At 43.3% G+C, this 22,825-nt stretch overlaps 1 protein-coding gene across 3 annotated transcripts in view; it reads right to left on the reverse strand.

Annotated features, from left to right (window-relative positions):
- The window catches only part of MXI1 (MAX interactor 1, dimerization protein), a 78,344-nt gene extending 59,711 nt beyond the window's left edge, over positions 1-18,633 (reverse strand). Inside the window, exons 1-2 of one of the 3 annotated variants that reach the window (XM_083741618.1) lie at positions 18,219-18,633; positions 3,169-3,301 (exon numbers count right to left, since the gene is read on the reverse strand). In XM_083741618.1, coding sequence (XP_083597744.1) covers positions 3,169-3,301; positions 18,219-18,462 — 377 coding nt within the window. In that variant the 5' untranslated portion in view covers positions 18,463-18,633. Of the gene's footprint in view, positions 1-3,168; positions 3,302-3,720; positions 4,642-18,218 lie in introns of those variants that run through there. The other 2 variants (XM_083741617.1, XM_083741619.1) reach the window with 2 other exon arrangements.
- Between the last annotated feature and the right edge of the window lie 4,192 nt (positions 18,634-22,825).

Below are 22,825 nucleotides of genomic sequence, written 5' to 3' on the forward strand. Positions count from 1 at the left end.
CTTTCCTGATTTTCTTTTCTTTTCTTTTTATTCTTATATCTTTCTCCCCCTCTGATGTGTTTACATTTTTATCCTGCTTTTAGTATCTGTGAGTCATATTCTCATGTTATGTTTTAGGGCACAGCTCCATGCTTTAAAGCACCATGTTGAACACTGCTTATACTTTTTTTTTAAGTATGAAAGCAGTCAAAAAAAATTCAGAACAAATAAACAAACAATGCTCAGAGGAAATGCCACAGCAAAAATAAATTACAAGTAGGGGGCCACAAAATTATACCTCCATCTCATGGAAACCAGCAGATTTTTCACCAGCCTGCTTCATTCACCACCTTATTCATGCCCTGCTAATTACCATGTTAGCTTGGTAGAAGCACAGCATAGCATACATCATATGAAGAATACAGCACACAATTCTGCATGGCACTACTAAGGGAAGAGTGCAGGCCAAACTAAGCATGGTAGGGGCAGCCACACTGACTCGTGCAAATGGTGCAGTCATGTGAATCTAAAATGGTAGGTTCTATTATTTACAACAAAAGGTGCACACTGACAAGCAGAACTAAATTTTTGAATACTCCCTGTATTCCATCAAATCATGATTCTCCCTACCCACAAATCCAGTGCAATTCTGGTATTAGAAGCAGGCTGGTGAAAAATAAATTTCGTTTTATGCCTGTCCAGCCCACAGGGTTTGTTTGTTTTTTATGAAGTTCCTGTGATAATGAATGCTTCAGTGCTGGGAATCCTGATACTCAGTATATATACTCAGTATATACCCCCTGTTGTCCTACTGCTGATGCCAACACAGAAAAACAACAGCTTCTTCATGGCAAATAATCTAAATGGTGTCAAATACTACATTTACCCTACTAAGTAAGGAAAGTTGTGAAGTAATCATTACTCCAGCTCTACTAAAGTGAAATTCCTCTTCCTGGAACAAAAACACTCCCTGAACATTATTTTATATGCTTTGAGGCTTGTTGGAGATTCAGAAAACATAGGCGAAGGCCCCAACAGTTAGAAACAGTTCTTCTAAATTCAGCCCTCCTTACCTATTAATACACTTTTATATTAACCACACACAGGCTTGTATGTTGAAGTGCTCTTCAATTTAGAACTGTTTGAGTCCTTCCCACCCCACCAATAAAGTCAACACCAGGAAGTAACAGAAATGCCATCAAGAAAACAGAAAGCACACTGAAAACTCATCACCAATTATGCCCATGAACTCTGCTCAAGATTTTACTCCAGAACATTCTATGACCACAGAGCTCTGGAAGTGGGAGGGGGACAAACCAAGGAGTAACCTTCCTTGTATTCATAGGACTGACTTTTGAATAAGCGTGCAAAAAGATGGGCTCTTACATTTTCAGCCTTCTTTATCTCGGCCTCTTCTGTCTTTTTAGCAGTTCTCTCACCTCACACCTTGCTTCCTTTTACTCATGGTTCCTTCCCTTCTTCCATCAGCAGCTTCCACTTACCCCTATTTGCTATGTTTTACATTCCCTGTCCTTGCACACCCACCCCACACCTGAAAAGCGACAGTGCATATTCCTGCATTGCAGGGGGTCCTGCTGCTGCCTCTCTACCAGGCCCAGGACAGACCTGATAGACTACAAAAGGACTGCTGCTGCCCAGCAGAGACCACTGTTTATATTCTTTTAAACTGCTTTTCAATTGTGTCTTGTTTTTAATTGGTTTTTTAAATTGTTTTTAACTGTTTTTATGTGTTTTGGGGTGGTTATTCATATTTTGATTTTGTAGTTGGTTGGTTGTTCATATTTTGATTTTGTATTTTGGGTTTTTATAATGTAATTTTATCTTGTGGACCACCCTGAGACCTGCGGGTATAGGATGGGGGGGTGTGCACGTGTGTGTGTGTGTAAAACTAATGACCCTCAGGATCCCTTCCAAAGTCTGTCCACTTCCTGCCCTTTTAAATCTGGGGTCTTCCTTGGATGATGATGATGATGATTATTATTATTATCTGTTATCACAACCCAGGACAATATTCCTGTGACTTTTGGGGGAACAAACCGGCAAAATTATTTTTAGGCAAATCTGCATGTTGTTTGACACATCATGCAACTAAAATGGCATCCATGCAGAAATTGTGCATGTAGTATTCTGACATTATATATGGTTAATTCTGAGGACATCGTTTAGCTTTAATAACATCATGTCTCTACAAAATGGATTCTAAATTAACTTCAATACACACAAACACAAACATTTTAAAGAAGTGAATGATTATGCGCCACTTGGGTAACTTTGGACAAGTTGGTTTAAGTATATTCAACAGAGAGCAATAGAATGAATTTATTTCAGTAAAATGCAACCACCAAAATCAAATTACAAGTGAAACCTTCCAATTAAAGCAGTCCACGAGGCTTCAGAAATATTATCTTTATTGAAAAGAACTGTGCAGGTCTTTTTTTAAAAAAAAGATTGCAAGAATTTGTTGACAACTCACTACTGCACAATGCATACCATATGAGGCATACAAAGCAGGTTTCTACATTACACTATTAGCAATACATTCACATAGTGGTAGGTAGTTTAGTATTATGTGGTCATACTACTACTACACAGAAGTAACACAAAGCAAAGTACATCAAGGGGCACCTATAATTTCTTAGGGAAACGTTTCAGCAAATACAGCTAGAACTAGAACTGCAGGTACGTATGCACTCTCCAAAACAATATTTAGGCTACAATCCTAACAAACTTACCAAGGAATAAGCTCCATAGAACACAGTGGGACTCATTTCAGAGGTAACATGCATAGGATCAGGCTCAAAACCAAAGTTAGTTTCCCTAGAGCAAAATCATCCTTGCTTAGAAAAGCCTTCAGTGAGAATGAAGGATGGAAAGTTACATAAAAGGCAGCATGGCACAACCTGCAGAAGCTGAGGCATTACATAGCCAGCTCGCTCTGCTGGATTTAAAGAGCCAGCTACCACAACAGCATGTTGGGAAATTTTTCTATTAAAAGGCACAAGCCTACAGATTATCAAGGACTGAGAGGAAGTGAGATCGCAGAGAAAAGGAAACTGAATCCCCAGAAGTTGCAAGCAAAATACAGCCTATTGTGCCTGATGGGTTTACAAAGGATCACAAAAGCTTTTTTTTCTTTTTTTCTTTTTTTTTACTCCCTGCAATTGGTACCTGTTAGCAGTGCCCGTGCTGCTCCCTCCGCTGCTATGCTTTCTTGCCCGGCTCAGCCTCTGCGGTGGCTTTGGGTCCTGCAGTCCAAGGCTCGGCATGGAGGGGAAGGTCGAGGCATAACCATGCTCACACTCTGCAGAAATCACCAGCAAACGGGAAAGAGAAGGGTCAGTCAAGAGGGAAGAAAACAGTAGGTTCCAAGGACACATGGACTTAGGCAGGAAGCTTCAGCGAGCCCAGAGAGAAGTCCTCAGGAAGTGGCTTCAAACCACCAAGAACTCTGGCGGGACACAGGGGCTACAGACAACAAGCCACCTGTCCGAGGGAGAGCCCAGAACATAGCAGGCAAATGCTTGGGATGGCATGCAGCAGTGCCTAGACTCTGCCATTTGAGGGGGGGGCATCTCTCCACCCTATTTATCTACAGCATGTGAGCCTGCTCGCCCCCCCTTTCCCCCAAGCACCCCATTCATTAAAAAGGAGAGAGAGAACAATTCCCCCTTATGGGGGACGTGTCACTCCAATCCCCACCCCCTTCCTCAATCCAGTTACCTCTCTCTCTGCGCTCCAGGTATTCAGCTGCCTCCAGAAGGCGCTGGATGTTAATCATCTCCACCCGTTCCATAGCCCCTGGGCTGGATGAGGCCGCTTGCCAGCCCCTGGGCACTCTTAGATCTTCTCCTGGAGAGTTGAGAGGAAGGACTCCCCGCTCTCCCCTTTTACAGCAAGGGTGGCAACAACTCTGCTTCCTCTTACCGGGAGGGGACGGGCACAGGGCAGCAGGCGAGGCGGTACTAAGGGGCTGGGGGGTCCCTTCAGATGCCTCCGGGAAGTTTGATCAGCGAGACCAAGAAATGGAGAGGATCTTACAACTCCTGCCGTAGTTGCCCCTGGACCCTGCCTACATCCTACCTCGAGAGCCTGGCGCTCAGTCCGCTACCCCCCTTCTTCATCCCCTGGTCAAGGAGCACCGATCCTGCCCGCGACCCCCCAGTCCTGATCCTTGGCTCTCGGGTGCTCTTCCCCCCTTCTCCGCCGATCTTGCCCCGCACCTTCCCCTCCCTACACGCCGAGTCCCACCATCGATCCCTCCTCCGACCTCTCCGTCAGCCTTGCCCCGCTAGTCCTGCATCCTTGCTCGCCGCCGCTGCCCGCTCCTTCCCTTGACCCTACACCTTCCCTCTCCACCTCGGGGCTGCCCCTGCATCCATGGTCCAAGCCCTGTTCCCTGGGATCTGGCGGCCGTTTTCTCTCCGCCTCCTGCAGCAGATCCTGTAGGTCCCTGCCTCTTTCACAGTTTGTTTACCTCTGGTTAGAAATCATGGGAGGCGGGGGGAGGGGACACTCACACACGCGCACGCACACACACACACACACATATGAGAAGACTCTGCCGCGGGGCCGCTTGGGAAATGTAGTTTCCCTGCCTGCGCTCCCCCTTCAAGGGCGGGGAGCGTGCACGGGAGCAGCAATAGCAATGGCATTGTGGGAAGCCTCTTGCCTTCCGCGTTGCGCGCACCCTTTCGTGGCTGGATGAAAGCGGCTGCAGCAGCGAGGCGATTATCGCCGAGGCAGGCTGGCTTCATTCGCCCACCCTCCTTCCCGTTTCACCCCTGCGATTTTTTTTGGGGGGGGGAGGCAGGAATGGGGGAAGCCCCTTCCTCGTTTATTTAACACAATCCGAGATCTAGGCTCAGTGAGACCTTTTAAGTGATGCAGGCGAGTTTCTTTCCGCCAAGACGCTCGTTGAAGGAAATAGCTTGCATTTTCAAGTGTCACTCGCACTTTGTGCAAATTAAGCCCCTAACTTGCACAGAATAGTTTAGGAGCCAGAGCCTATCTGGGTCTACTCGGATTAAGCGCCACTGATTTCAGTGGGACTTGCTCCCAAGTCAGTGTGCACGGAATTGTGGCACAAACGTGTGTGTGTATGGGGAGGGGTGACATTACAAGACTGCATATGATCTGTATTGCTTTTACTGTATTTTTATTTTTTAAAAAGCATTTTAATGCCTGCCGTCAAAACTACAAAATTCTGCTCTTGCAACTCTTCGAGCAGACGCCGGAAGTCAGTTTCGCTGAGATCAGTGGGACTTATTTCGAAGTAAACACATTTTTGATTGGACGAAAATCCTTCACCTCATGTCCCCTATGTGGCAGAGCTGTCCGGTAAAAACGCGGTAGTAGGAGTGTTAGTCTGAATGGGGACCCTGCTGTTAATCCACCCGAGGTGGTGTAAAAAGCACAAGGTCAAACGTATTCAGAATCAGCACTGCCAAATCTCAGCTTCTGGAGTCTTATCAGGACAGGAATATCTCAGCCTAGAACTGCCCACTCTGTTTGCATGAAAGGCTCCCACTTAGGAGGGCTGATTTGTCTCCATGCCAGTCTGATAGGTGGTTTGTTGCTGCTGGCCAGCGTCATCTGAAGCGCTTTCAAGTATTTTCATTTTTGACTGGTGATCAAAGATCCCTGGTTATTTCATCGTGGGAGCAGAGGAACGGTTGATGGAAAGCAAGCATGCACCCTTCTCACAAGTGGTCCTTTCCTTCACCCACCCCCTACCACTTTGCCAGACCCCTGTAATTATTTCAAGGAGATGCACTTTTCATATTCAGATTATTCCCAAATAATCAACTGAAAATTAAAAGAAGGCTGAATACCTAAGCAGGCTTACTACTTGAAAGCTAATTCCATCAAAATCAATTGGACTAACAGCACAAGCCTAACCAATGGCTACTTACACATAAGCCCTATTGAATTCAATGGAATTTACTTCCAGGTAAACAGGATTAGAATTGCAGCCTTACTTAAGCGAAAATAGGTTTAGGACGAGAGTGTCAATGTGAAAAATACTGTCATTTCTCTTCAATATACAGTGGTACCTCGGGTTAAGTACTTAATTCGTTCCGGAGGTCCGTTCTTAACCTGAAACTGTTCTTAACCTGAAGCACCACTTTAGCTAATGGGGCCTCCTGCTGCTGCCATGCCGCCACAGCACAATTTCTGTTCTCATTCTGAAGCAAAGTTCTTAACCTGAGGTACTATTTCTGGGTTAGTGGAGTCTGTAACCTGAAGCGTATGTAACCCGAGGTACCACAGTAATGTAAGGAGAAAACTCACTCTCACGTTTTATTCTTCAGTGTGGCAGCATGTACACTTCGGAATTCCCTGCTCATTGATATTAGGCAAGAGCTTTTGCTGTACTGTTTGTTTGTTTGTTTGTTTGTTTGTTTGTTTGTATGTTTGTTTAACAAGCTACCCAGGCATATATTTTAATATGTAACTTTAGTTTGCAATTCATATTTTTAAGTGCTGGTTTTATTTCTGTTTTTAATTTTTTCAGCTTAACCTTTTTTAACACCTGATTTTATTGGTAATTTTAATGTAGATGTTTTAGGTAAGCTGCTTACAGGTTTGGATCATTAAGTATCTAAATTATAGAAATAAATTTCAGAAGTCCACTTTTCTGCTTCTATGCCCCCCCATCCTTTTTATTGGTGCTGCCATTGTTGCCACTCTATAAATGCAATAATAGGCCAGATTGAACTAACCTGTTCTGCAGGTTGATTAAAATTCAGCTAATCAAACATCAGCAAATAAAAACAAAGAAAAGAAAAACATTAGAAGTTATAAACTGAGCCACTGGCTAACAAAAAATGCAACATAAACTGTCACACAAAAGCAAGAGTAACATCATACTTTTATTAGGAACAAATGAAAAGCCATAAAAAAATTAGCCAGCTTTTCAGGTGATCTAAACTCTTCAGCAAACTGGATAGTAAACATACACACATACACACACACACGCACACACACACACACAGAGAGAGAGAGAGAGAGAGAGAGAGAGAGAGAGAGAGAGAGAAGGGGGCACACAGAACTGCTGAGCACATGATGGAAAGACAATGTCTGCAATTTGTAATAGTCAGTGCTTTTTTTCTAAAAAAAATGTTTAGGGGTACTCTCATTTTCCTACTCATATTGAAATACTGCCCCTCAGTGAAGCCAAACTTAGATTCACAAAATGTTTAGGGGTATGTGTACCCCTGCGTCCCCCCAGAAAAAAAGCACTGGTAATAGTTGAAGACAGAATGATGGGGAGGACATGCTGTGCAGAAGTACAGGACAATCCTATGCATGTTGCCTTATTCAGAAGTAAGACTTCCTATGTTTAATGCGTCTTACTCCCCAGGTGAGTGTGCATAGGATTGCAGCCTTAATTAAGTTAGACCCGGCTTCATGCAAAGGATCTCAGGTTGTCCCAAAAACTGTAGGGACAGAGAAGCACAGCTGTTGTCTCTGCAAAAATATAAACGCTAGCAGTTCTTCAGGCATGCCTCTAGCTCTAATTGCAAGACAGAAGGAAGAAGCAAAGGAATATAGTATGCAGTAATCCTTGCGTTAGCAAAGCTGGAGATTTTATTTTATTTTTTAAGTAGGGAAATGTGTTTTGAATGTTCTTTAAAAGTATAGTGGGCACACAGTAAAGGAAGAATCACAAGTGGATTGTGCAATTCTAGGATCCTGGGCAAGTGAATTAGTTATTTATTTAGTATTTCATAAAAAGCTCCTAACATACCTGCAGGAGTGTGGCTTGGGCAAACTCAAAACAACCCAGGACTGTGCCCTGCATGGAGCAGGAGCTTGGACAAGATCCCCTACAAGGGTGGGAAGCCTTAGGCCCAGGAGCTATATAAGGCTCTCCAAGCCTACACTCGAGTCCTGCGCTTTTGCCTGGCCGGAATGTGTCCATCTCGTGTGCCTGGATAAAAGACTAATACCTTTGAAGCACATTCAGGGGACATTCTTTCCCTCAAAGAATTCTGGGCACTGGAGTTTGAGGGTTGCTGGGAATTCTAACTCTGCAAGGGGTAAACAGTGCCCAGAATTTTCTGAAGATAAGAATGTGCTTTGAATGTGCTTTAAAGGTGCACAGTGTGTACACAGTGTATTGTGTGTAGACACGTGGATGGGTGACTCCCTGGAAACCACACGTAAGCTGCCTTGGGGTTCATGACAGAAGAAAGGCGGGGTATAAATGTCATAAATCTGCATTGCAGGAAAGTACCCAGCTGAACAAAGGTAAGAGTCCATTGCTCTGTTGCTTTTGCTGGCCCTGCCCAGCACTGGCATGCAACTCCTGGAGCGTTGTCCATGAAGGCATGTAGCCCTTGAGCTGAGAAATATTTATTTATTCAATGCATTTATATGCCACCTTCTATTCAAAACATTTGAGGCAACCCACAACAATATAAAATGCAAAGCCATTCAGATCATTACAATTCAAAAATAAATATGACACCACCCAAAGAACCAAACTAAAATACAGCAAGCTCATACTAACGAGCCTCAAAGGCCTAGGAGAACAAGTGAGTTTTCAACAAGAGCCGAAAGCACATCACTGTTGGTGCATGCCTTACTGCCCGCTCCAGACAAACAAGGTCCTTTCCCCTTCTAAAAGTCTATAATTTCAGCAAGTGTTGGGGGCATCAAGGGAGGAGACAACTATGGCTAAAAATGTAAAGCTCCCCCCCCCCAAATAATCCTGGGAACTGTAGTTTAAGGGTACTGGGAGTTGTAGCACTTCAGGGAGGGAACTACAGCTCCCAATATTCTTGTCAGGGGATGCTTTAAATGTCTGGTGTGTACACAGCCTATATCTTTGATTAGGATTTTCAAATGTTGGTCTGCATTCCTTAGCCCAGAAAATATGAAGGCCTGTGAAGAGTTCTAGTGATGAAGCTAAGAGGGTTTGGTCCTGAGCAGTGCTTAGAAGGGAGACCATGTGGGAATCCCCACCGCTGTCACCTTGTGCAGATAGCATTTTATTTGTGTGCTGGGGCCAAATGTAATTGTGCCATCTGGCCCTGCCCCTTGGCATGCACTAATGAGCACATAGACTGGCATGAACCTGTGCCCTATTTCCCGTGCACAGATCATGTTGCAGGAGCCAAAGTGCATTGGGTTCTATGCACCCCAACACATAGAAGTTGATCTCACCAATGAGGCACGGCAAACTATCACAATACCTATCACAATGCATAGAAAAAATGTTATCAAGGGTGGGGTGGTTGTCTGATCACTTTGGCAGAAGAGCGGGTTACATATTAGATGGCATTTAGTACCCTGTAAAACAGGCTGTAGGTGATTGACATCCAGTTTCATGACTGTCTTCTAGGACTGGTCTTAACTGCAGAAAGTCACTCTCCTACTAAATGAGCAAAACATTCTTCTGTCAAAGTGTCCACTATTGCCTTTCCCTTCAGTTCTCATATCATAGGGATTGGATCGCCAACACCCTAGCTTTCTGTAAGAGGGCACACGGTTCAACATCTCATGACGCAGACCTGAGAGGTGCGGACTGGGTGAAAGTGTCCTTCCAAAACAAGGGTAACTATGTCTGGAACTGATGGGACTGGAGTCCAACAACATCTGGAGGGCCCATCCCTCTTCTGTAGGCAAATTACACTCTGGTGTGGTTGCAAGATTCACAACAACAATCCAGTGAGTTGGAATTATCTGCCAAAATGTTTGTGCCATCAGTAAAAGGTTCAAAGCTACTGTACATCAGGGTGTCCCATGATGCTGACTAACCCATAAAACCACCCAGGAACTGTATGTAAACAATTGCCTTTCAAGCTCAGCTCCTCATCTGGAAAGTGGGGCCATTTTAGGAGTTTTCTGAGATTGAAGGAAATAAGGACTGTAAAATTTGCTTAGCAAAAGTGCTATATTTCTCCCCACACGCTGGAGGAGGAGCGTTGTTTGGAGGTATTTTGGAATTTTACTTCTCACATCAACTTTTCGGTTGAGCTTTCTTCTGTAAACATCAACCACGGCAAATAATGCAGCCCCCCCTCTTTAAATGAAGTTCTCATCATTTCATTTCCTTGGAAAGTCTTGTGACGGTTAGCTTGTTAAAAACCTCTCGTATCACAAGACACACACCACAGCAAAGTAACCATCAAATGGAAAGTCGGAGTACCCTCAAGAAGTACAGATCAGGTCACAGTCAGGGAGAAGAAGAGAGCACCTTTTATGGGTAATGATGTCCTTGTCAGTTCATTCTTTGGATTTCACTGCATGCCAATTGGCAGCTTTGTCACCTCCCACTTGACCTTTTAAGAAAGGGGCTGTTTACATCTTATTAATGGCCACTTCAGCACCCATCTCTTAACAAGATCCTGAATCCAAGGAAGTACCTCCATAGCAAATTCCTGTTCATAAGCACAAACTCAAATTGCCAACACACCAAACTGAAGAAGCAGGCTCTGGTTTATCTTAAGATTATGAAAGAAAAGTGTTTTCTTATGAAAACACTTTCCCAGACTTTATATATGGGAATAACCGCACTTGGTTTCAGAGACACTGGGCAATATCCTGTGTTTATCATACTTAGAGCAGACCCACTGAAATAAACAATTCTCTTAAGTATTACTGTACTTAGTTGGATGTCAGTCACTCTTTCTGAAGCAATGCTTGTCACTAACATGTGCATTGATAAATATGTCTAAATATTTAATACTTTGTGTAATTAGGGCACCCTGTGTGTAATCTTTTACCCTTGATACCAGAGGATATAACAAAATTCCACTACCATGAATATATGTGTAAACACTCCACCACTATTTTACCGCCTACCTTTGCTGCTTTGGGTCTATGATACATATGCTTCTACGTCCAAGATAAGCCTCTATGGCTATAGCAGCAGGAGGCCTCAAAGTCCACATAAATGCATAATACTGTTCAGATACCCATTTAACCTGAGACTAATATTGCAGCGGCGTTCCATAGGGATGCTCCAGCCACACAGATATTGTTCAGTGTTATCAGGGGGACCAGAGGAAAAAGGACGAGAAGCCACTACAATTGCTAACCTGCCTTATTCTTAGACAAGCAGGAAAACGATGAAAGCATAATTTTAAAACCTTCCAGTGTATTTGCGACTAGTGATTCCCAAGGGCAGAAAGTAGCATGGATGAGATTCATATGATTTCCTGGCGGCCCGTTGGAAAGCAAAGTGATTTGGAGAAGAGCGTGTAGCACCTCTGCAGGTATCAAGTTCAGTCTATGTTGGTCAACTGTGAAAGCTAAGCATGACATCTGGATTCAGGTAACAAAACAAATTTGCCCCTCGCTGTCCTGCCTGCCCTTCTGCTGCAGCAGACACATTCCTGTTGTCTTTCCTTTAAACCCTTCATTTATCTGCCTTCTTAATCAGGTTTGCCAACTCCTGATGCTCAGAAAAGCAAGTCAACTCTCATCCTCATCCAAATTGCAAGAGAGGCTTATATATTATGTGATCTAAAATAATACATTTTAGATTGCTTTTTATTTGCCATCTGGTTTCTGAGCCTTTAGGCTACACTGAGGTCAGACATTTTTTTTTTTTACTGCAGATACATGGTGAAGAAGAAAAAAGGAAAAGGGAATAATGGATGAGATGAAGTTGAAGCACTTTCATACATACAAGGAAAAACAATAAAGAGAATGAACTCAAGCTACAGTGAACTTGAACTATGCTACCTCATTCTAATAGCAGCACTTGCAACTTACCACCAACTAGAAATTAATACTTTGACTGATGCATACAGAATAAGTGTATGCTTCTGATAAGCTTCTGATAAAAGAACATAAACAATGCTTTTCTTTATATATTCTCTGAACAGCACGAAAACGGCTTACAGATCAAAAGCGTTTTGTTAAATGCATGCTGAATGCCACAGACACTCAACCTTATTTCCTATGTGTGTCCTTATTTTATCATTCTACCTCTGTCATAGCAAAATGAGTCTTTAAATAGTTAATTTGGGGAACACACAATGTATTTTCACAAACATGAAAAATAGCCATGGGGCAATGCCAGTGGTTGAGTACTCTTCATAGAAGGGTCTTAGGAGCTCCTTCCTCAGGGCTACTTCATCTGTTATGGTCTCAAAGGGGTGTTGGTGCTAAAATCTTATCGATAAGGCAGATCTCCACATGGAGTGCATACAGACATCCAACTGACCACAGTGTAAATTTGCTAATTTATTAAATGTATGCTTAGGTACACCAATATAGAGGACCATGGCTGGTTGGCTTTGTAGTATTATTACTTTGCAATTAAGATTGATCATGGGCACACACACTTCACCCAGCCCTCGTTATTAAAAACCTCATCAAACACACCAAAAGTCCTGTTAGAAATATCTTTTTAAGCAAATACTTCAGAAAACTGCAGAGATTTAAATCTTTCAAAATACATAAAAGCACTTAGAACAGAAATCAAAACAGAGCATAACATAATGTTGAAAAAGCTGGAAAGGCAAGGTACTTCTTGAGGAACCACTCTAGCTACCAGAGCTTGTAGCTCAAAGCAAAAACCTTTTCTGCTCACTGTCGTCAGCTATGGATTATGACTACTGATGAAAAATTTGCCAAGTGGTAAATTTAAGGAAATGTCTTGCACAAGAATAAGGTCCACAACCTCTGCTACAAATCTGTAAAGATGGTCGGGGTGGAGAATCACACCACATTTGTTTTAAAAACCCAGATCCTTCCCTCCAAAAACCTTGCAATTAGATGCTAGTTGCATTTGTACTGGACCATGGTGCTGGTAACATCTGAAAAATACTTAACTTCACCCATGATTGAACCTAATTGTATCTATGCCAGGACCATCATACAGTCTACAAGAATCACCATGCTGAAGCCAAGCCATGTGGATAGCAGCTTTCAGACAGTATAGCTCCCACATAGACTGCCACTAGATTACAATGTGTGAAGTGGATTTTAATATTGGGATTAATCTTTGGGAAATGGTGAGTTATTGTTGAATGGTAGAATTGCTAAGAATCACTGTGGTGTTATTATTTTGCTTTATCTGTAGTCTTTTATGTGAATTGTCTTACTTCTATGCTTTATGTACACATGCTCAGAAGGTTCCATGGTTCATTTGTCCTACAGAATTATAGCACTGGTCTTAAGGATGCACGAGAAAGAAACTTTGGTGTCACTTGTCGGCCAAAAGGCTATACGGCTGGCATTTAGCAGTTGCAGAAAATGCTCCACATCAAGGATTCCAGCTTGGGGGGCCCTCCAAACATTTTTCATTATGTCGGAGGGGTGTCAATACCATTTATTTTAAGCAAAATTCTCCTGCTGCAGAAATCATTATGTAAAGCACATTTCTAGACATTGGGGGATTAAAAAGAGAAGCAGGAGCCATGGTGATCTGATGTGGTCCAACTTTTTATCAACCCACAAAGCTCAGAGACTAGCACTGGTGTACCACTGGCACCATAGTAGCGCCTCTGACGATGCCACATTTTTAGAAAGATCACTGAGTCTTGTGACACCTTGAAGGCTGACAGATTTATTACAGAAATAGCTGTAATGGGCTACAGACTATGTGGGCCACAGAATAAAAAACATTTATTAGTCTTTTAAGATGCCACAAGACTCTTTGTTGTTTTATAACAGGCTAACGTGGCTTCCCTTCTGGAAATCATTAAGGTCATGTAAAAATCATCTTGAGACAATCTCCCAAGAGGGTGAAAAGACATTACTGATATGCTGATGGGCTGGCTAGCAAAGCATGTAGGGTATAATTATTATTGTATTGCTAACCTAAAAAAACAAACAATTTCAGGTTTGAGCAATCATCTCATAATGAACATACGGATATATCCTTAGATGTTTGCAGCCAGTAATGCCAATGCCTCTCTCAATCATGCATTTTTTAAAATACAGATATTCTTCTCTCTCCATTATGGGTGCTTTGTATTGTTTCCATTTTGATCTACAATGCAAACACACATGTTGAAGTTACAATGATCTTGTGGGGCAACTGGGGATTCCTTTCTTTAAAAATGTTTAGGCCTGAGATGTTTGTTTAAAACACATGCCCAAGTATTATGCTTCTTGCAAAATGAATTAAACTAGTATGATGATTACCATTATTGTGAATTATGCTAGTGTTGGGCTTTATAAAATTAATGAAAATATTGCCCTTTAAGCAGTAGCCTGCGTGCGGAGACAATGACATATGGTGTATGAGAATCAGAAGATGAAATGGAACTGAGCTCTCCTGTTCCAATGTGAGTTATAAACAGGCACTAGAAAAGTGAAAATGATAAATATTTTATATAAGGGAGGGGGAAGACAGTGCACAAGCCAAGTGCAACCTGCCATAAAAAATTGAAATAATATTGATGTTAAGTCAGAGTTACTTTTTCTTTCTTCGCTGCCTTTAATTATGCCTTTATTTATTTTGCAAAGTAATTGCACACGTTGTTTTAGTGGACTGGAACGGTCGTCTCCCTACATAAGTATATCACAAAGAAGCCATGCTTTGCAAGGTGATTTAATTTACATTGTATATATATATCCTAAAAGAAACTGTGGCTTTCCCGAAAGTCCTATTTACTGGTCCGTATGGGGGCGGGGAGCGGGGATGGCACCACCAATCTGCAGCTAGTAAACAAGAGGTGAGCGCGAATCTGCGCCTGCCCTCCGCACGAAGGTTTACGGTAGAGCACTGGCTTCACAAAGCCTTTGATGTGCCAAAAATTCAAAAGCAAAGCGAAGTGCGACAGAAGACTGGAAACATCCTGGGAAAAAAACTTCCAATCTTTTATCGAGGCCTATGAGTTTCTGGTACCTTGACGGGCATAAATCCAGCTGGTGGAAAAATAAACAGAGAGGAAAGCCTTTCAAACATAAATAACTTTTACTGCCTGGCAAAGCACCCGCCCCATCCGTGCCCCAAGGAAGGAGGACACGGAACATTTTCCGGGCAGCCTGAGCGTGCTCTCCTTCGGCAGAAGCAGGGCGCCCCGCAGATAAAGGATTTCATCACTTGCTTTGCAATCCTGCAGGAATTTACGAGGGGCTCTGCCATTCTCTGCCTCGCAGGGGAAAAAGGCTGTATCTCGCTGCACCCCTTCCTGCCCTTGCCGCTGCTGCGCTTCTTCACACTGGCCAGGAGGGCCCCTGCCCCTTTAAGCGGAGACTATGACATCACCCGACCACAACTCCCAACAAGGACACCCTCTCGGCTGCAGGCGCCTCCCCTTGATCTCCAGGCTCAGCAACGCGTGACGTCATAGGGATGAAGGGGCGCCCCCATTGGCGGAGAGGCTCGGGATAGCCACGCCTTCCGAGTTAGAGCGGGGCCAATCAGAGGTGAGGAGTTTGTCTCCATGTGGAAACCATGTGGTTCTGAGCAGGAGGAGGAGCCGGGGCTGATTATACTGTAACCCAGCCAGGCGGATCAGAGTGCAGCCGAGGCAGCCCCGGCGTTTGCGTTGCAGCCTCGCTGATGAAACTTCAGGGCGGGGGGGGGGGTGTGTGGAGAGAGGCGGGGGCTGCGCGTGGACGCTGCCCAAGTCCTCACGCCTTGTTTGTGTGTATTTTTTAAGAAGTTGTACAAAATGGCATTGGATAAGCGCATTTTAAAAAGTTTTAGTGAAGCAGAGCTACATGCGGCGGGGGGGGGGGGGGCTGCAGCACTGTTGTTTGCAAATGCAGGCGGTGGAGAAAAGAGAAGCCAGCATCTGCTCCTCAGCATTTTCTAACCGTGCACCAAGGTGTGAGAAATCCAGAGTAAACCGAGAAAGATGCTTGTTCCCCGAAGGGGTGGGGGACGCGCACGTGATTTCCCTGGATGAGATTACAACTCACCAAACCGACAGCCCCACAGACTTTCAAATCGGGTCCAGGGGGACTGCAGTGTTATTCCCCGGAGGCGTTATGAATACTCGTATTGCTTTCTGAAGCCAGTGCATTTCTGCTGCTGCCGCCCCTCCATTTATCCAAATAGCTTGGAGAGCGTCCCAAAAAATACGGGATAATCGAAAAGTTCGCATTAATGAGAGTGCTGCTGTTTACATCAAGTTTCATATTTATCTAGGCCTTCCTGCTGGAGACACCTGGCGAATTCAAAATAAATAAGGCTGTGGGAGGAGGACATAATGGAGGCGAGGAGTGTTCCTACCGCATATGCCTTGCTGATTCAAAGAGAATATAAAAATAAACCATTAAACTGACAGCACCATTTAACAACACGCAGATCTTCCGCTGTAAGCAAAATTACTGTTTTGAGTTCAACTACTGTCAGCACCGACAACCCATGTAAGATAACTGGCGGGGCTACTTCTACAGAACTAGCAAGACAATGCGTAGGTTGCTGCGTTGATGTAATCCCTTGTTGTTTTCTCCCTTTCTTTGGCATTGGATGAGGTCTTTTTAGAAAGCTTGGAAGAGGTTTTTTAAATTCTCTGGAGGGAAACTGATACTGTACTTTGGTGCAGGTTTGTTTTTGTAAGCTCAGAAAGAGAGAGGCGAGCCTGACCCAGTTATGTACACCACCTTCACCTGCACTAATGAAAGGAGGTGACCAGGAGACATGGACTGGTCCCACACGGGCCAAGTTGCCGAGAAAGAGAACCGCGGGCGCCACCCCACCCTCGTGGGCTACCTGGCTACTTTGCTCTTTGCCTACGTGACTTTCCATTGGAAAGGGAGGGAATGAGCGGGGGTGGGGGGTGGGATCCTGCTCCATTAATTTAGCTCATCTGCCTTGTGTGATCCGGCCGCGTCAAGCGAAGGTCCCTCCACCTGAGTCCTCAAAAGTCTGGTTGGGCGACTTAGGAGGAACAGGATTTACAAGGAAACGAGCTGCCTTCTAAAAATATTTCCATTGATGACAGCAAGGCCTTTGCCATTGCAAAGCTCGACGACCAGGAGGAGGGGAGGCTTTGTCGAGTCTTCGCCCTCCATCCTCCTCCCGGAAACAATACCCATATCCACTTATTCATTAAAAAGAGAGAGAGAGAGAGAGAGAGAGAGAGAGAGAGAGAGAGAGAGAGAGAAAGCGATCAACAAAGGCTAAGCGAGTTGAGCTGCAATGGAAATTTACACGGGGGGATTGCGCGGGGGCGACAGGAGGGGGGGGGAGCGCTAGATCCGTCAGGCCCACTTTGTCCGTGGGGCCGAAACAACAAACGCACAACCCAGAGACTGCAAGATGCAAATAATAAACTTAAACCCAAGGGGAGCGAGTTATTTCAACACCTCCCTCTTCTTCCCCACTGCAGGGGCTGACGCGATGCATTGCTTTATTTATTCCCCCCCTGACCTTCCTGTTACAGTAGATCACACGCCAGCGAGGTTTGGTTAAAACGATCCCCGGCTTGTTATTGTTCTAGGAGCCCCGCGCGAAGACGTTGCAAACGAGCGTTTCCCGACGGATTGTTATTTTTGCTGACGGCGACGCTAGCGAGGGGGGAGGGGTGCTGGGGCAAATCCTTTTCTACCAGAGGGGGAAGGGGGAGAAAAATACACATCTCTCTATTTGGCTACCCCGCTTTTGTTCCCTTTCACTTATTATCCGGCTCGGTTTTCTGGACGAAGGAGGGAGGGGGAGGAGTGCAAGAGTTTAAAAATATAAACAAGCTCCCTCCTCCCTTTTCCTTTCTGCTTAAATCTTCGAAGTATTCCGTTTGTCTACTAACCGAGCATAAAGTTTGTTTTGCATTGTCTTCCCCTCCTCCTTCCACACCAGCCCTTAGTTGGGCCAGTTTTGTTCTCTCACCCCCCCCCCCCTTTTGACACATTACCAGTCTTTTATTGGAACGGGAGATCTCAGAAAAACATGCCACAAAGATGCAAATATAACATGATGACATTGTTCTGGGTCACTTTACGGATAGCACGGCTTGTGGCTTTGTTTTGTTTCTGTTTCTAAAAAAAGAGAGAACTATACTAAAACAATGTTTTTCTAATTCGATCGGGTGTTTTTAATAAAAAAAATTCGAAATCTCTTGGTGCATTAAAAAAGAAATACCGTATATATTTGCTGGGATGTGGTTGTAAGGGTGAAACTAACCGAGAGTTTAGCCTGATCTGGTAGCCCCGGCTCTCTCTCTGTCTTGTTGCATCTTCATGAAGATTTTCTTCATTTTCTGTTGTCATCGCACATGCCTGGCTCTCTTTATTTTTTATTTTTTTATTTTTAAGGAGCAGCAGCAGAAGGAACCAAACATAACCAAAACTCCACTTACTTTTGTTTTCCTTCTCGATTTGCTCCAGGTAACTGGCTGCTTCCAGCAAAATCTGCACGTTCTGTAGGAAAGTGTTGATCTTCTCCATGGAGTCCTCGCTGCTGGTGTTGAAAATGTCACTGAACGGGCACCTGGACATATTATCTGCCACTGGCAGTTGCTGCTGCCGCGGCTGCCCTACGCCAGGCTCCACAGCATCCTCTTCACATTTGAATTCCTTCCTCGGCCTGCCACGTTTCCCCATTGCTTCTGCAAATGGAAACTTTGAAATTTTTAAAGCCCTTTTGGCCGACTTTCCTCCTCTTGTTGCAGTTTGTGTGAGTGTATGAGAGAGAGTGTGTGTGTATGTCTAGGAGAGATTGAATGAATCAAGGGACCTCTTGATTCAAAGACTCCGGGCAGGTCCTAGTGCTCGTCTCTTTCCTTGTCTATTAAAAATGGGAGTTCATTTCTTTCTTTCTTTCTTTCTTTCTTTCTTTCTTTCTTTCTTTCTTTCTTTCTTTCTTTCTTTCTTTCTTTCCCCTGTTTTACTCAAAGGATTGAGCAGAGGTTCTACCACATTTTTATTTTATTTTTTTAGAAAACATAAAACCCCTATTGGAATAAAACACATATTATCCCTGCACAGTGTTATATAGGCAAAAAAGGTTCCCTGACCCCAAGGAGCTTACAGTCTGATTCTCTGTCAAACACTGGGAGAGGGAAGTGCAGTACAAAGGTTGGGAGGGGGAAACTTGAGGAAACGAAGTTACATGATGTACATAAAGCTGTGTTACGACTGGGAATAAAGGTTAAGCCAAAGGGTGTCTAGAAAAAGTGGAAATAATTATAACGTATTATTTTTCATTTTCTAATGAACAACACATACCTTTCCTTTTGTCATCTCAAGTGTATGTCACATAATTGTTAAGAAACTTATACCTAGATAAGCCGGTATTATGGTGTATTGCTTTTTCTTTTTCAAAATTCTGAAAAAAAACTGGAACAGTGTAAACAGTGGTTGACATAGCCCACAACTTAAACAGGAGAGAAAAAATGGAAAAGGCTTACAAAATGGCAGCAGATGGCTATAAAATAAGGACAAACATCTCTTATTCCTAAATGTTGAAAGGCTTATTTGAGTTGTACATGGAACACTTGAGCTCTAAAAAATTGAAACATAAATATAAAATGCTTTTAAAAAACTGGGATGGGCATAGGAGGGTGTTGTACACTGAATTTTCCTATTGGTGTGAATGAAATGTAGCACAACATGACAATGGTATATCAATTTTTTTAAAGTCCACAGTTATGCGGTTTAAAAAGGAATATTAAAATCTGGGACAGAAACACTGGCATCATAAGCAGAAAAACTAACACAATCATCCCCACATCTGAATTCTCTCTCTCTCTTACCTTTCCCAACTGATAAGATCTTGTAGTTTGAAGACCAAGGAAATTTATTTTCCCCACAAAAGATGAACTTGCTGTGGAAAAGACTCACAGTTCCTCTGAACAACTGTGCAACAACTTAGTCTTGATTGTGAAATAAACAATAATCAGAAGGACTACCACAGAACTACCACATGAAAGACAGAAATTCAGTAATTTAACACACATATGATGTGAGCATCATTTCTTATGCTGCACTGTCAGGAGCTGCTGGACGCAGCTGCCCCATGTGGTTAATCACTAAACTGCAGGCAGCATTTTCTTTAAGTAGAGTACCTTCAGACCCTGGACTGACTGCCCATCCAAGCTGGCCATGGGATCTTCCTGGGCAGAAAGGACTACTATAACAAGCTTCCTGTTCCAGCGATGCCTCACCTGAAAAACAAGGTTTTCCTGAGGAGTGGCATGTTCTTGTTTCCTGGGTCTGGTTCCTAGTTTGTCCTCTGGTTTTGATTTGCTTTATTGGCAAAATATTACTAAAACAAATGATCAAAATGCCCCATTTCACATCATGGAATCTTAGGAGTTTCAATTCATTTTTGTGTGCTTTTTATGTGTATTTATGTTGCTGTCTTAGCTGGTTTTTAGGCTGTGTTTTTGCTTTAATGTTTTCATTCTATATTTGTTTTTCAAGCTATACACTGCTTAGAGATTTTCGAAATGCTAAGTGGTACACAGTATAAATGCTTTTAAACAGACAAATCAATTTTTAAAAGGTGACATTCAACTGTGATAATAGGATCACAGAATTGTAGATTTAGGAGATACCCTAGGGGTCATCTAGTCCAACCCCCTGCAATGCAGGAATCACATCTGACAGATGAACAAACTGTGGTTCAAAACCTTCAATGAAGGAGAGTCCACCACCTTCTGAAGTAATCTCTTCCACTGTCAAACAGCTCTGTTGTAAAGTTCTTCCTAATGTGTAGTCGGAATCTCCTTACTTGTAATTTAAATCCATTGTTTTGGGTCCTACCTTCTGGAGCAGCAGAAAGCTTACTCCATGTTCCATGTGACAGCCCTTCAGATATTTGAAAATGGCTATCATATCAGTCTTCTCTTCCCCGGGCTAAACATCCCCGACTCCCTCAACTGCTCCTCATAAGGCTTGATTTTTAGACCCAGTATGGTCTTGTTTGCCCCACTCTGCACATGTTCCAAATGTTAGTATATGTAGAAACTTCTGGGTTTTGTGTCGCTGGCATGTAGCGCATTGTACAAAGGTAAGAGTCACATCCATTCTTCTGACCATTTTTGCCACTGACTTCACCCAACACTGACATGTGGCCCCTGGAAAGTTCCCCATGTAGAAATGTGGTTCTCAGCTAAAATGGGTTCCCGATCCCTGGTTTAAGGGATACTTCTGACACCAATGTTCCCTTTCTATCAGAGGTGCTAAAACAAATACTAGAATTACCTACTGAGGGATTCTGATGCCAGATTAAAATTGGACCATGGTTACAATTACCTATGACCACTATTACCTTAGTCTTCACCTCATGTACCTTTTAATGTGGACTATTTCCTCAGCAGTGAGTGAACTATATCTTCTACAATAAGTATTACAGTGTTGATGTTAGATATATATTTCCAGAAGTATATATCAAAAGCTCACTGTTTTTGTTATCTCTTTTTAAACAAATGTGCCCGATACAATGGTTATATTAAAATGCATATTACAGAGATGACCGGCTTTTAATTGCTAGAGAATAGATGGCTGCCATTCAGATGCATAACATGAGCCAGAGGTTTGCTACTATTTTTTATGTAACCATTTATGATTTTATCTGTGTAGGAAAAGGGTTAACATGAATAAACAGACATTGATTTTTCTGCTTCCTATAACAAAATATTGTGTAGCCCCCAAATCTATTACATATTTTGGAAATTGACATGTCTCTCTGTCCATCTGTTCTCTGTGTTTCAGACACCTCTTGCCATCCAATTTGGCACAAGGGTTCCGTTGGTGGAGGAACTGCTTGTCTGAATATTGGATGCCATTTTGAATCAAGTCGGCAAACTGAAACGTTCCATACTGCGCTTATTTGGACCCCTCTTGAGATTTTGTCGCCAAACTTGGCGCATCAGTTCACAAGATAGAGGAATCAGTTAGGATATCATCACATGCCATTTTGAATCAAGATGGCAGACAGAAATGTTCAAAATTGCACTGATTTGTACATCTCTGAAAATATTGCCACCCAATTTATCACAAAGGTTCCTGATGCTGAGGAACAGCTTTTGGATACCATTGGACACCATTTTAAATCAAGATGGGCTACTGATCCTTTCAAAACTACATTGATTTGTAGACTTCTGAAGATAATTTAAATGCTAGGCTGCTGCTGGAAGAACCCTATTCAGAGGAACACTTGGCATTCCCCAGAGCAAACATTACAGAGGAGTAGACTCTGAAAATGAACAGTAGGGGATACAGGTCTCTCAGGAGTCACAGTACCCCAACCTCCTCTACAAGACACAGAGGGTCCCTGAACAGAATCAGAGGCTAAGCCACCACCCAATCTGGGGACCACCAGTACCTAAATATGCAGGCCCATTCAGATGCCAGATACTAGAGTACCCATTTGGAGAACAAGGACTCCTCAGGAGTAAAAGACTATTTGTGGGGAAGCTGTTTGTCACAAGTAGACCAAACTCTTCATGCAACCCAGATGGTCTGCAACTTTGCTGTGGGTGGGACTCTAAAGTTTATTGGTTAAAAGTTCCCAGTTCCTGGCAAAGAATGCCAGAATGTCTTTGTACCAGCTCTTTGGCTGGCCTTTGTTTTGACCTTGGACTGTTCCTTGACCTTGTCTCTTGTGCTTTGACTTTGGACTGTGACCAGATCTCTCTTTTCAGATTGCCCCGTGAGTGGTCTGGGAACTGCTGGACTTGGTTTCATTCGAAAAAGGACGGTAACCAAATTTTTGATGACGGTTCCTGAGATCAAAGAGGAGATTTTTGTCTATTGTCGGGTGCAATTGCATTCTGTATTTAATCATGATGGTGGACTAAATCTTTCAAAACTGCCTTGATTTTAACCACTGATTTCAAAACTGCACTGCCCCCGCCCCCGCCCCCGCCCCCCTCCTTAGCAGTGCTGGGCTGTACGAGGAGGCACTTTCTGCTAGTATATTATAATATAAACTATTGTGCATACAGCATTTCATCTGAAC

Source organism: Podarcis gaigeae (genome assembly GCF_964106915.1).
Source record: "Podarcis gaigeae genome assembly, chromosome: 5".
Classification (NCBI taxonomy): Eukaryota; Metazoa; Chordata; class Lepidosauria; order Squamata; family Lacertidae; genus Podarcis; species Podarcis gaigeae.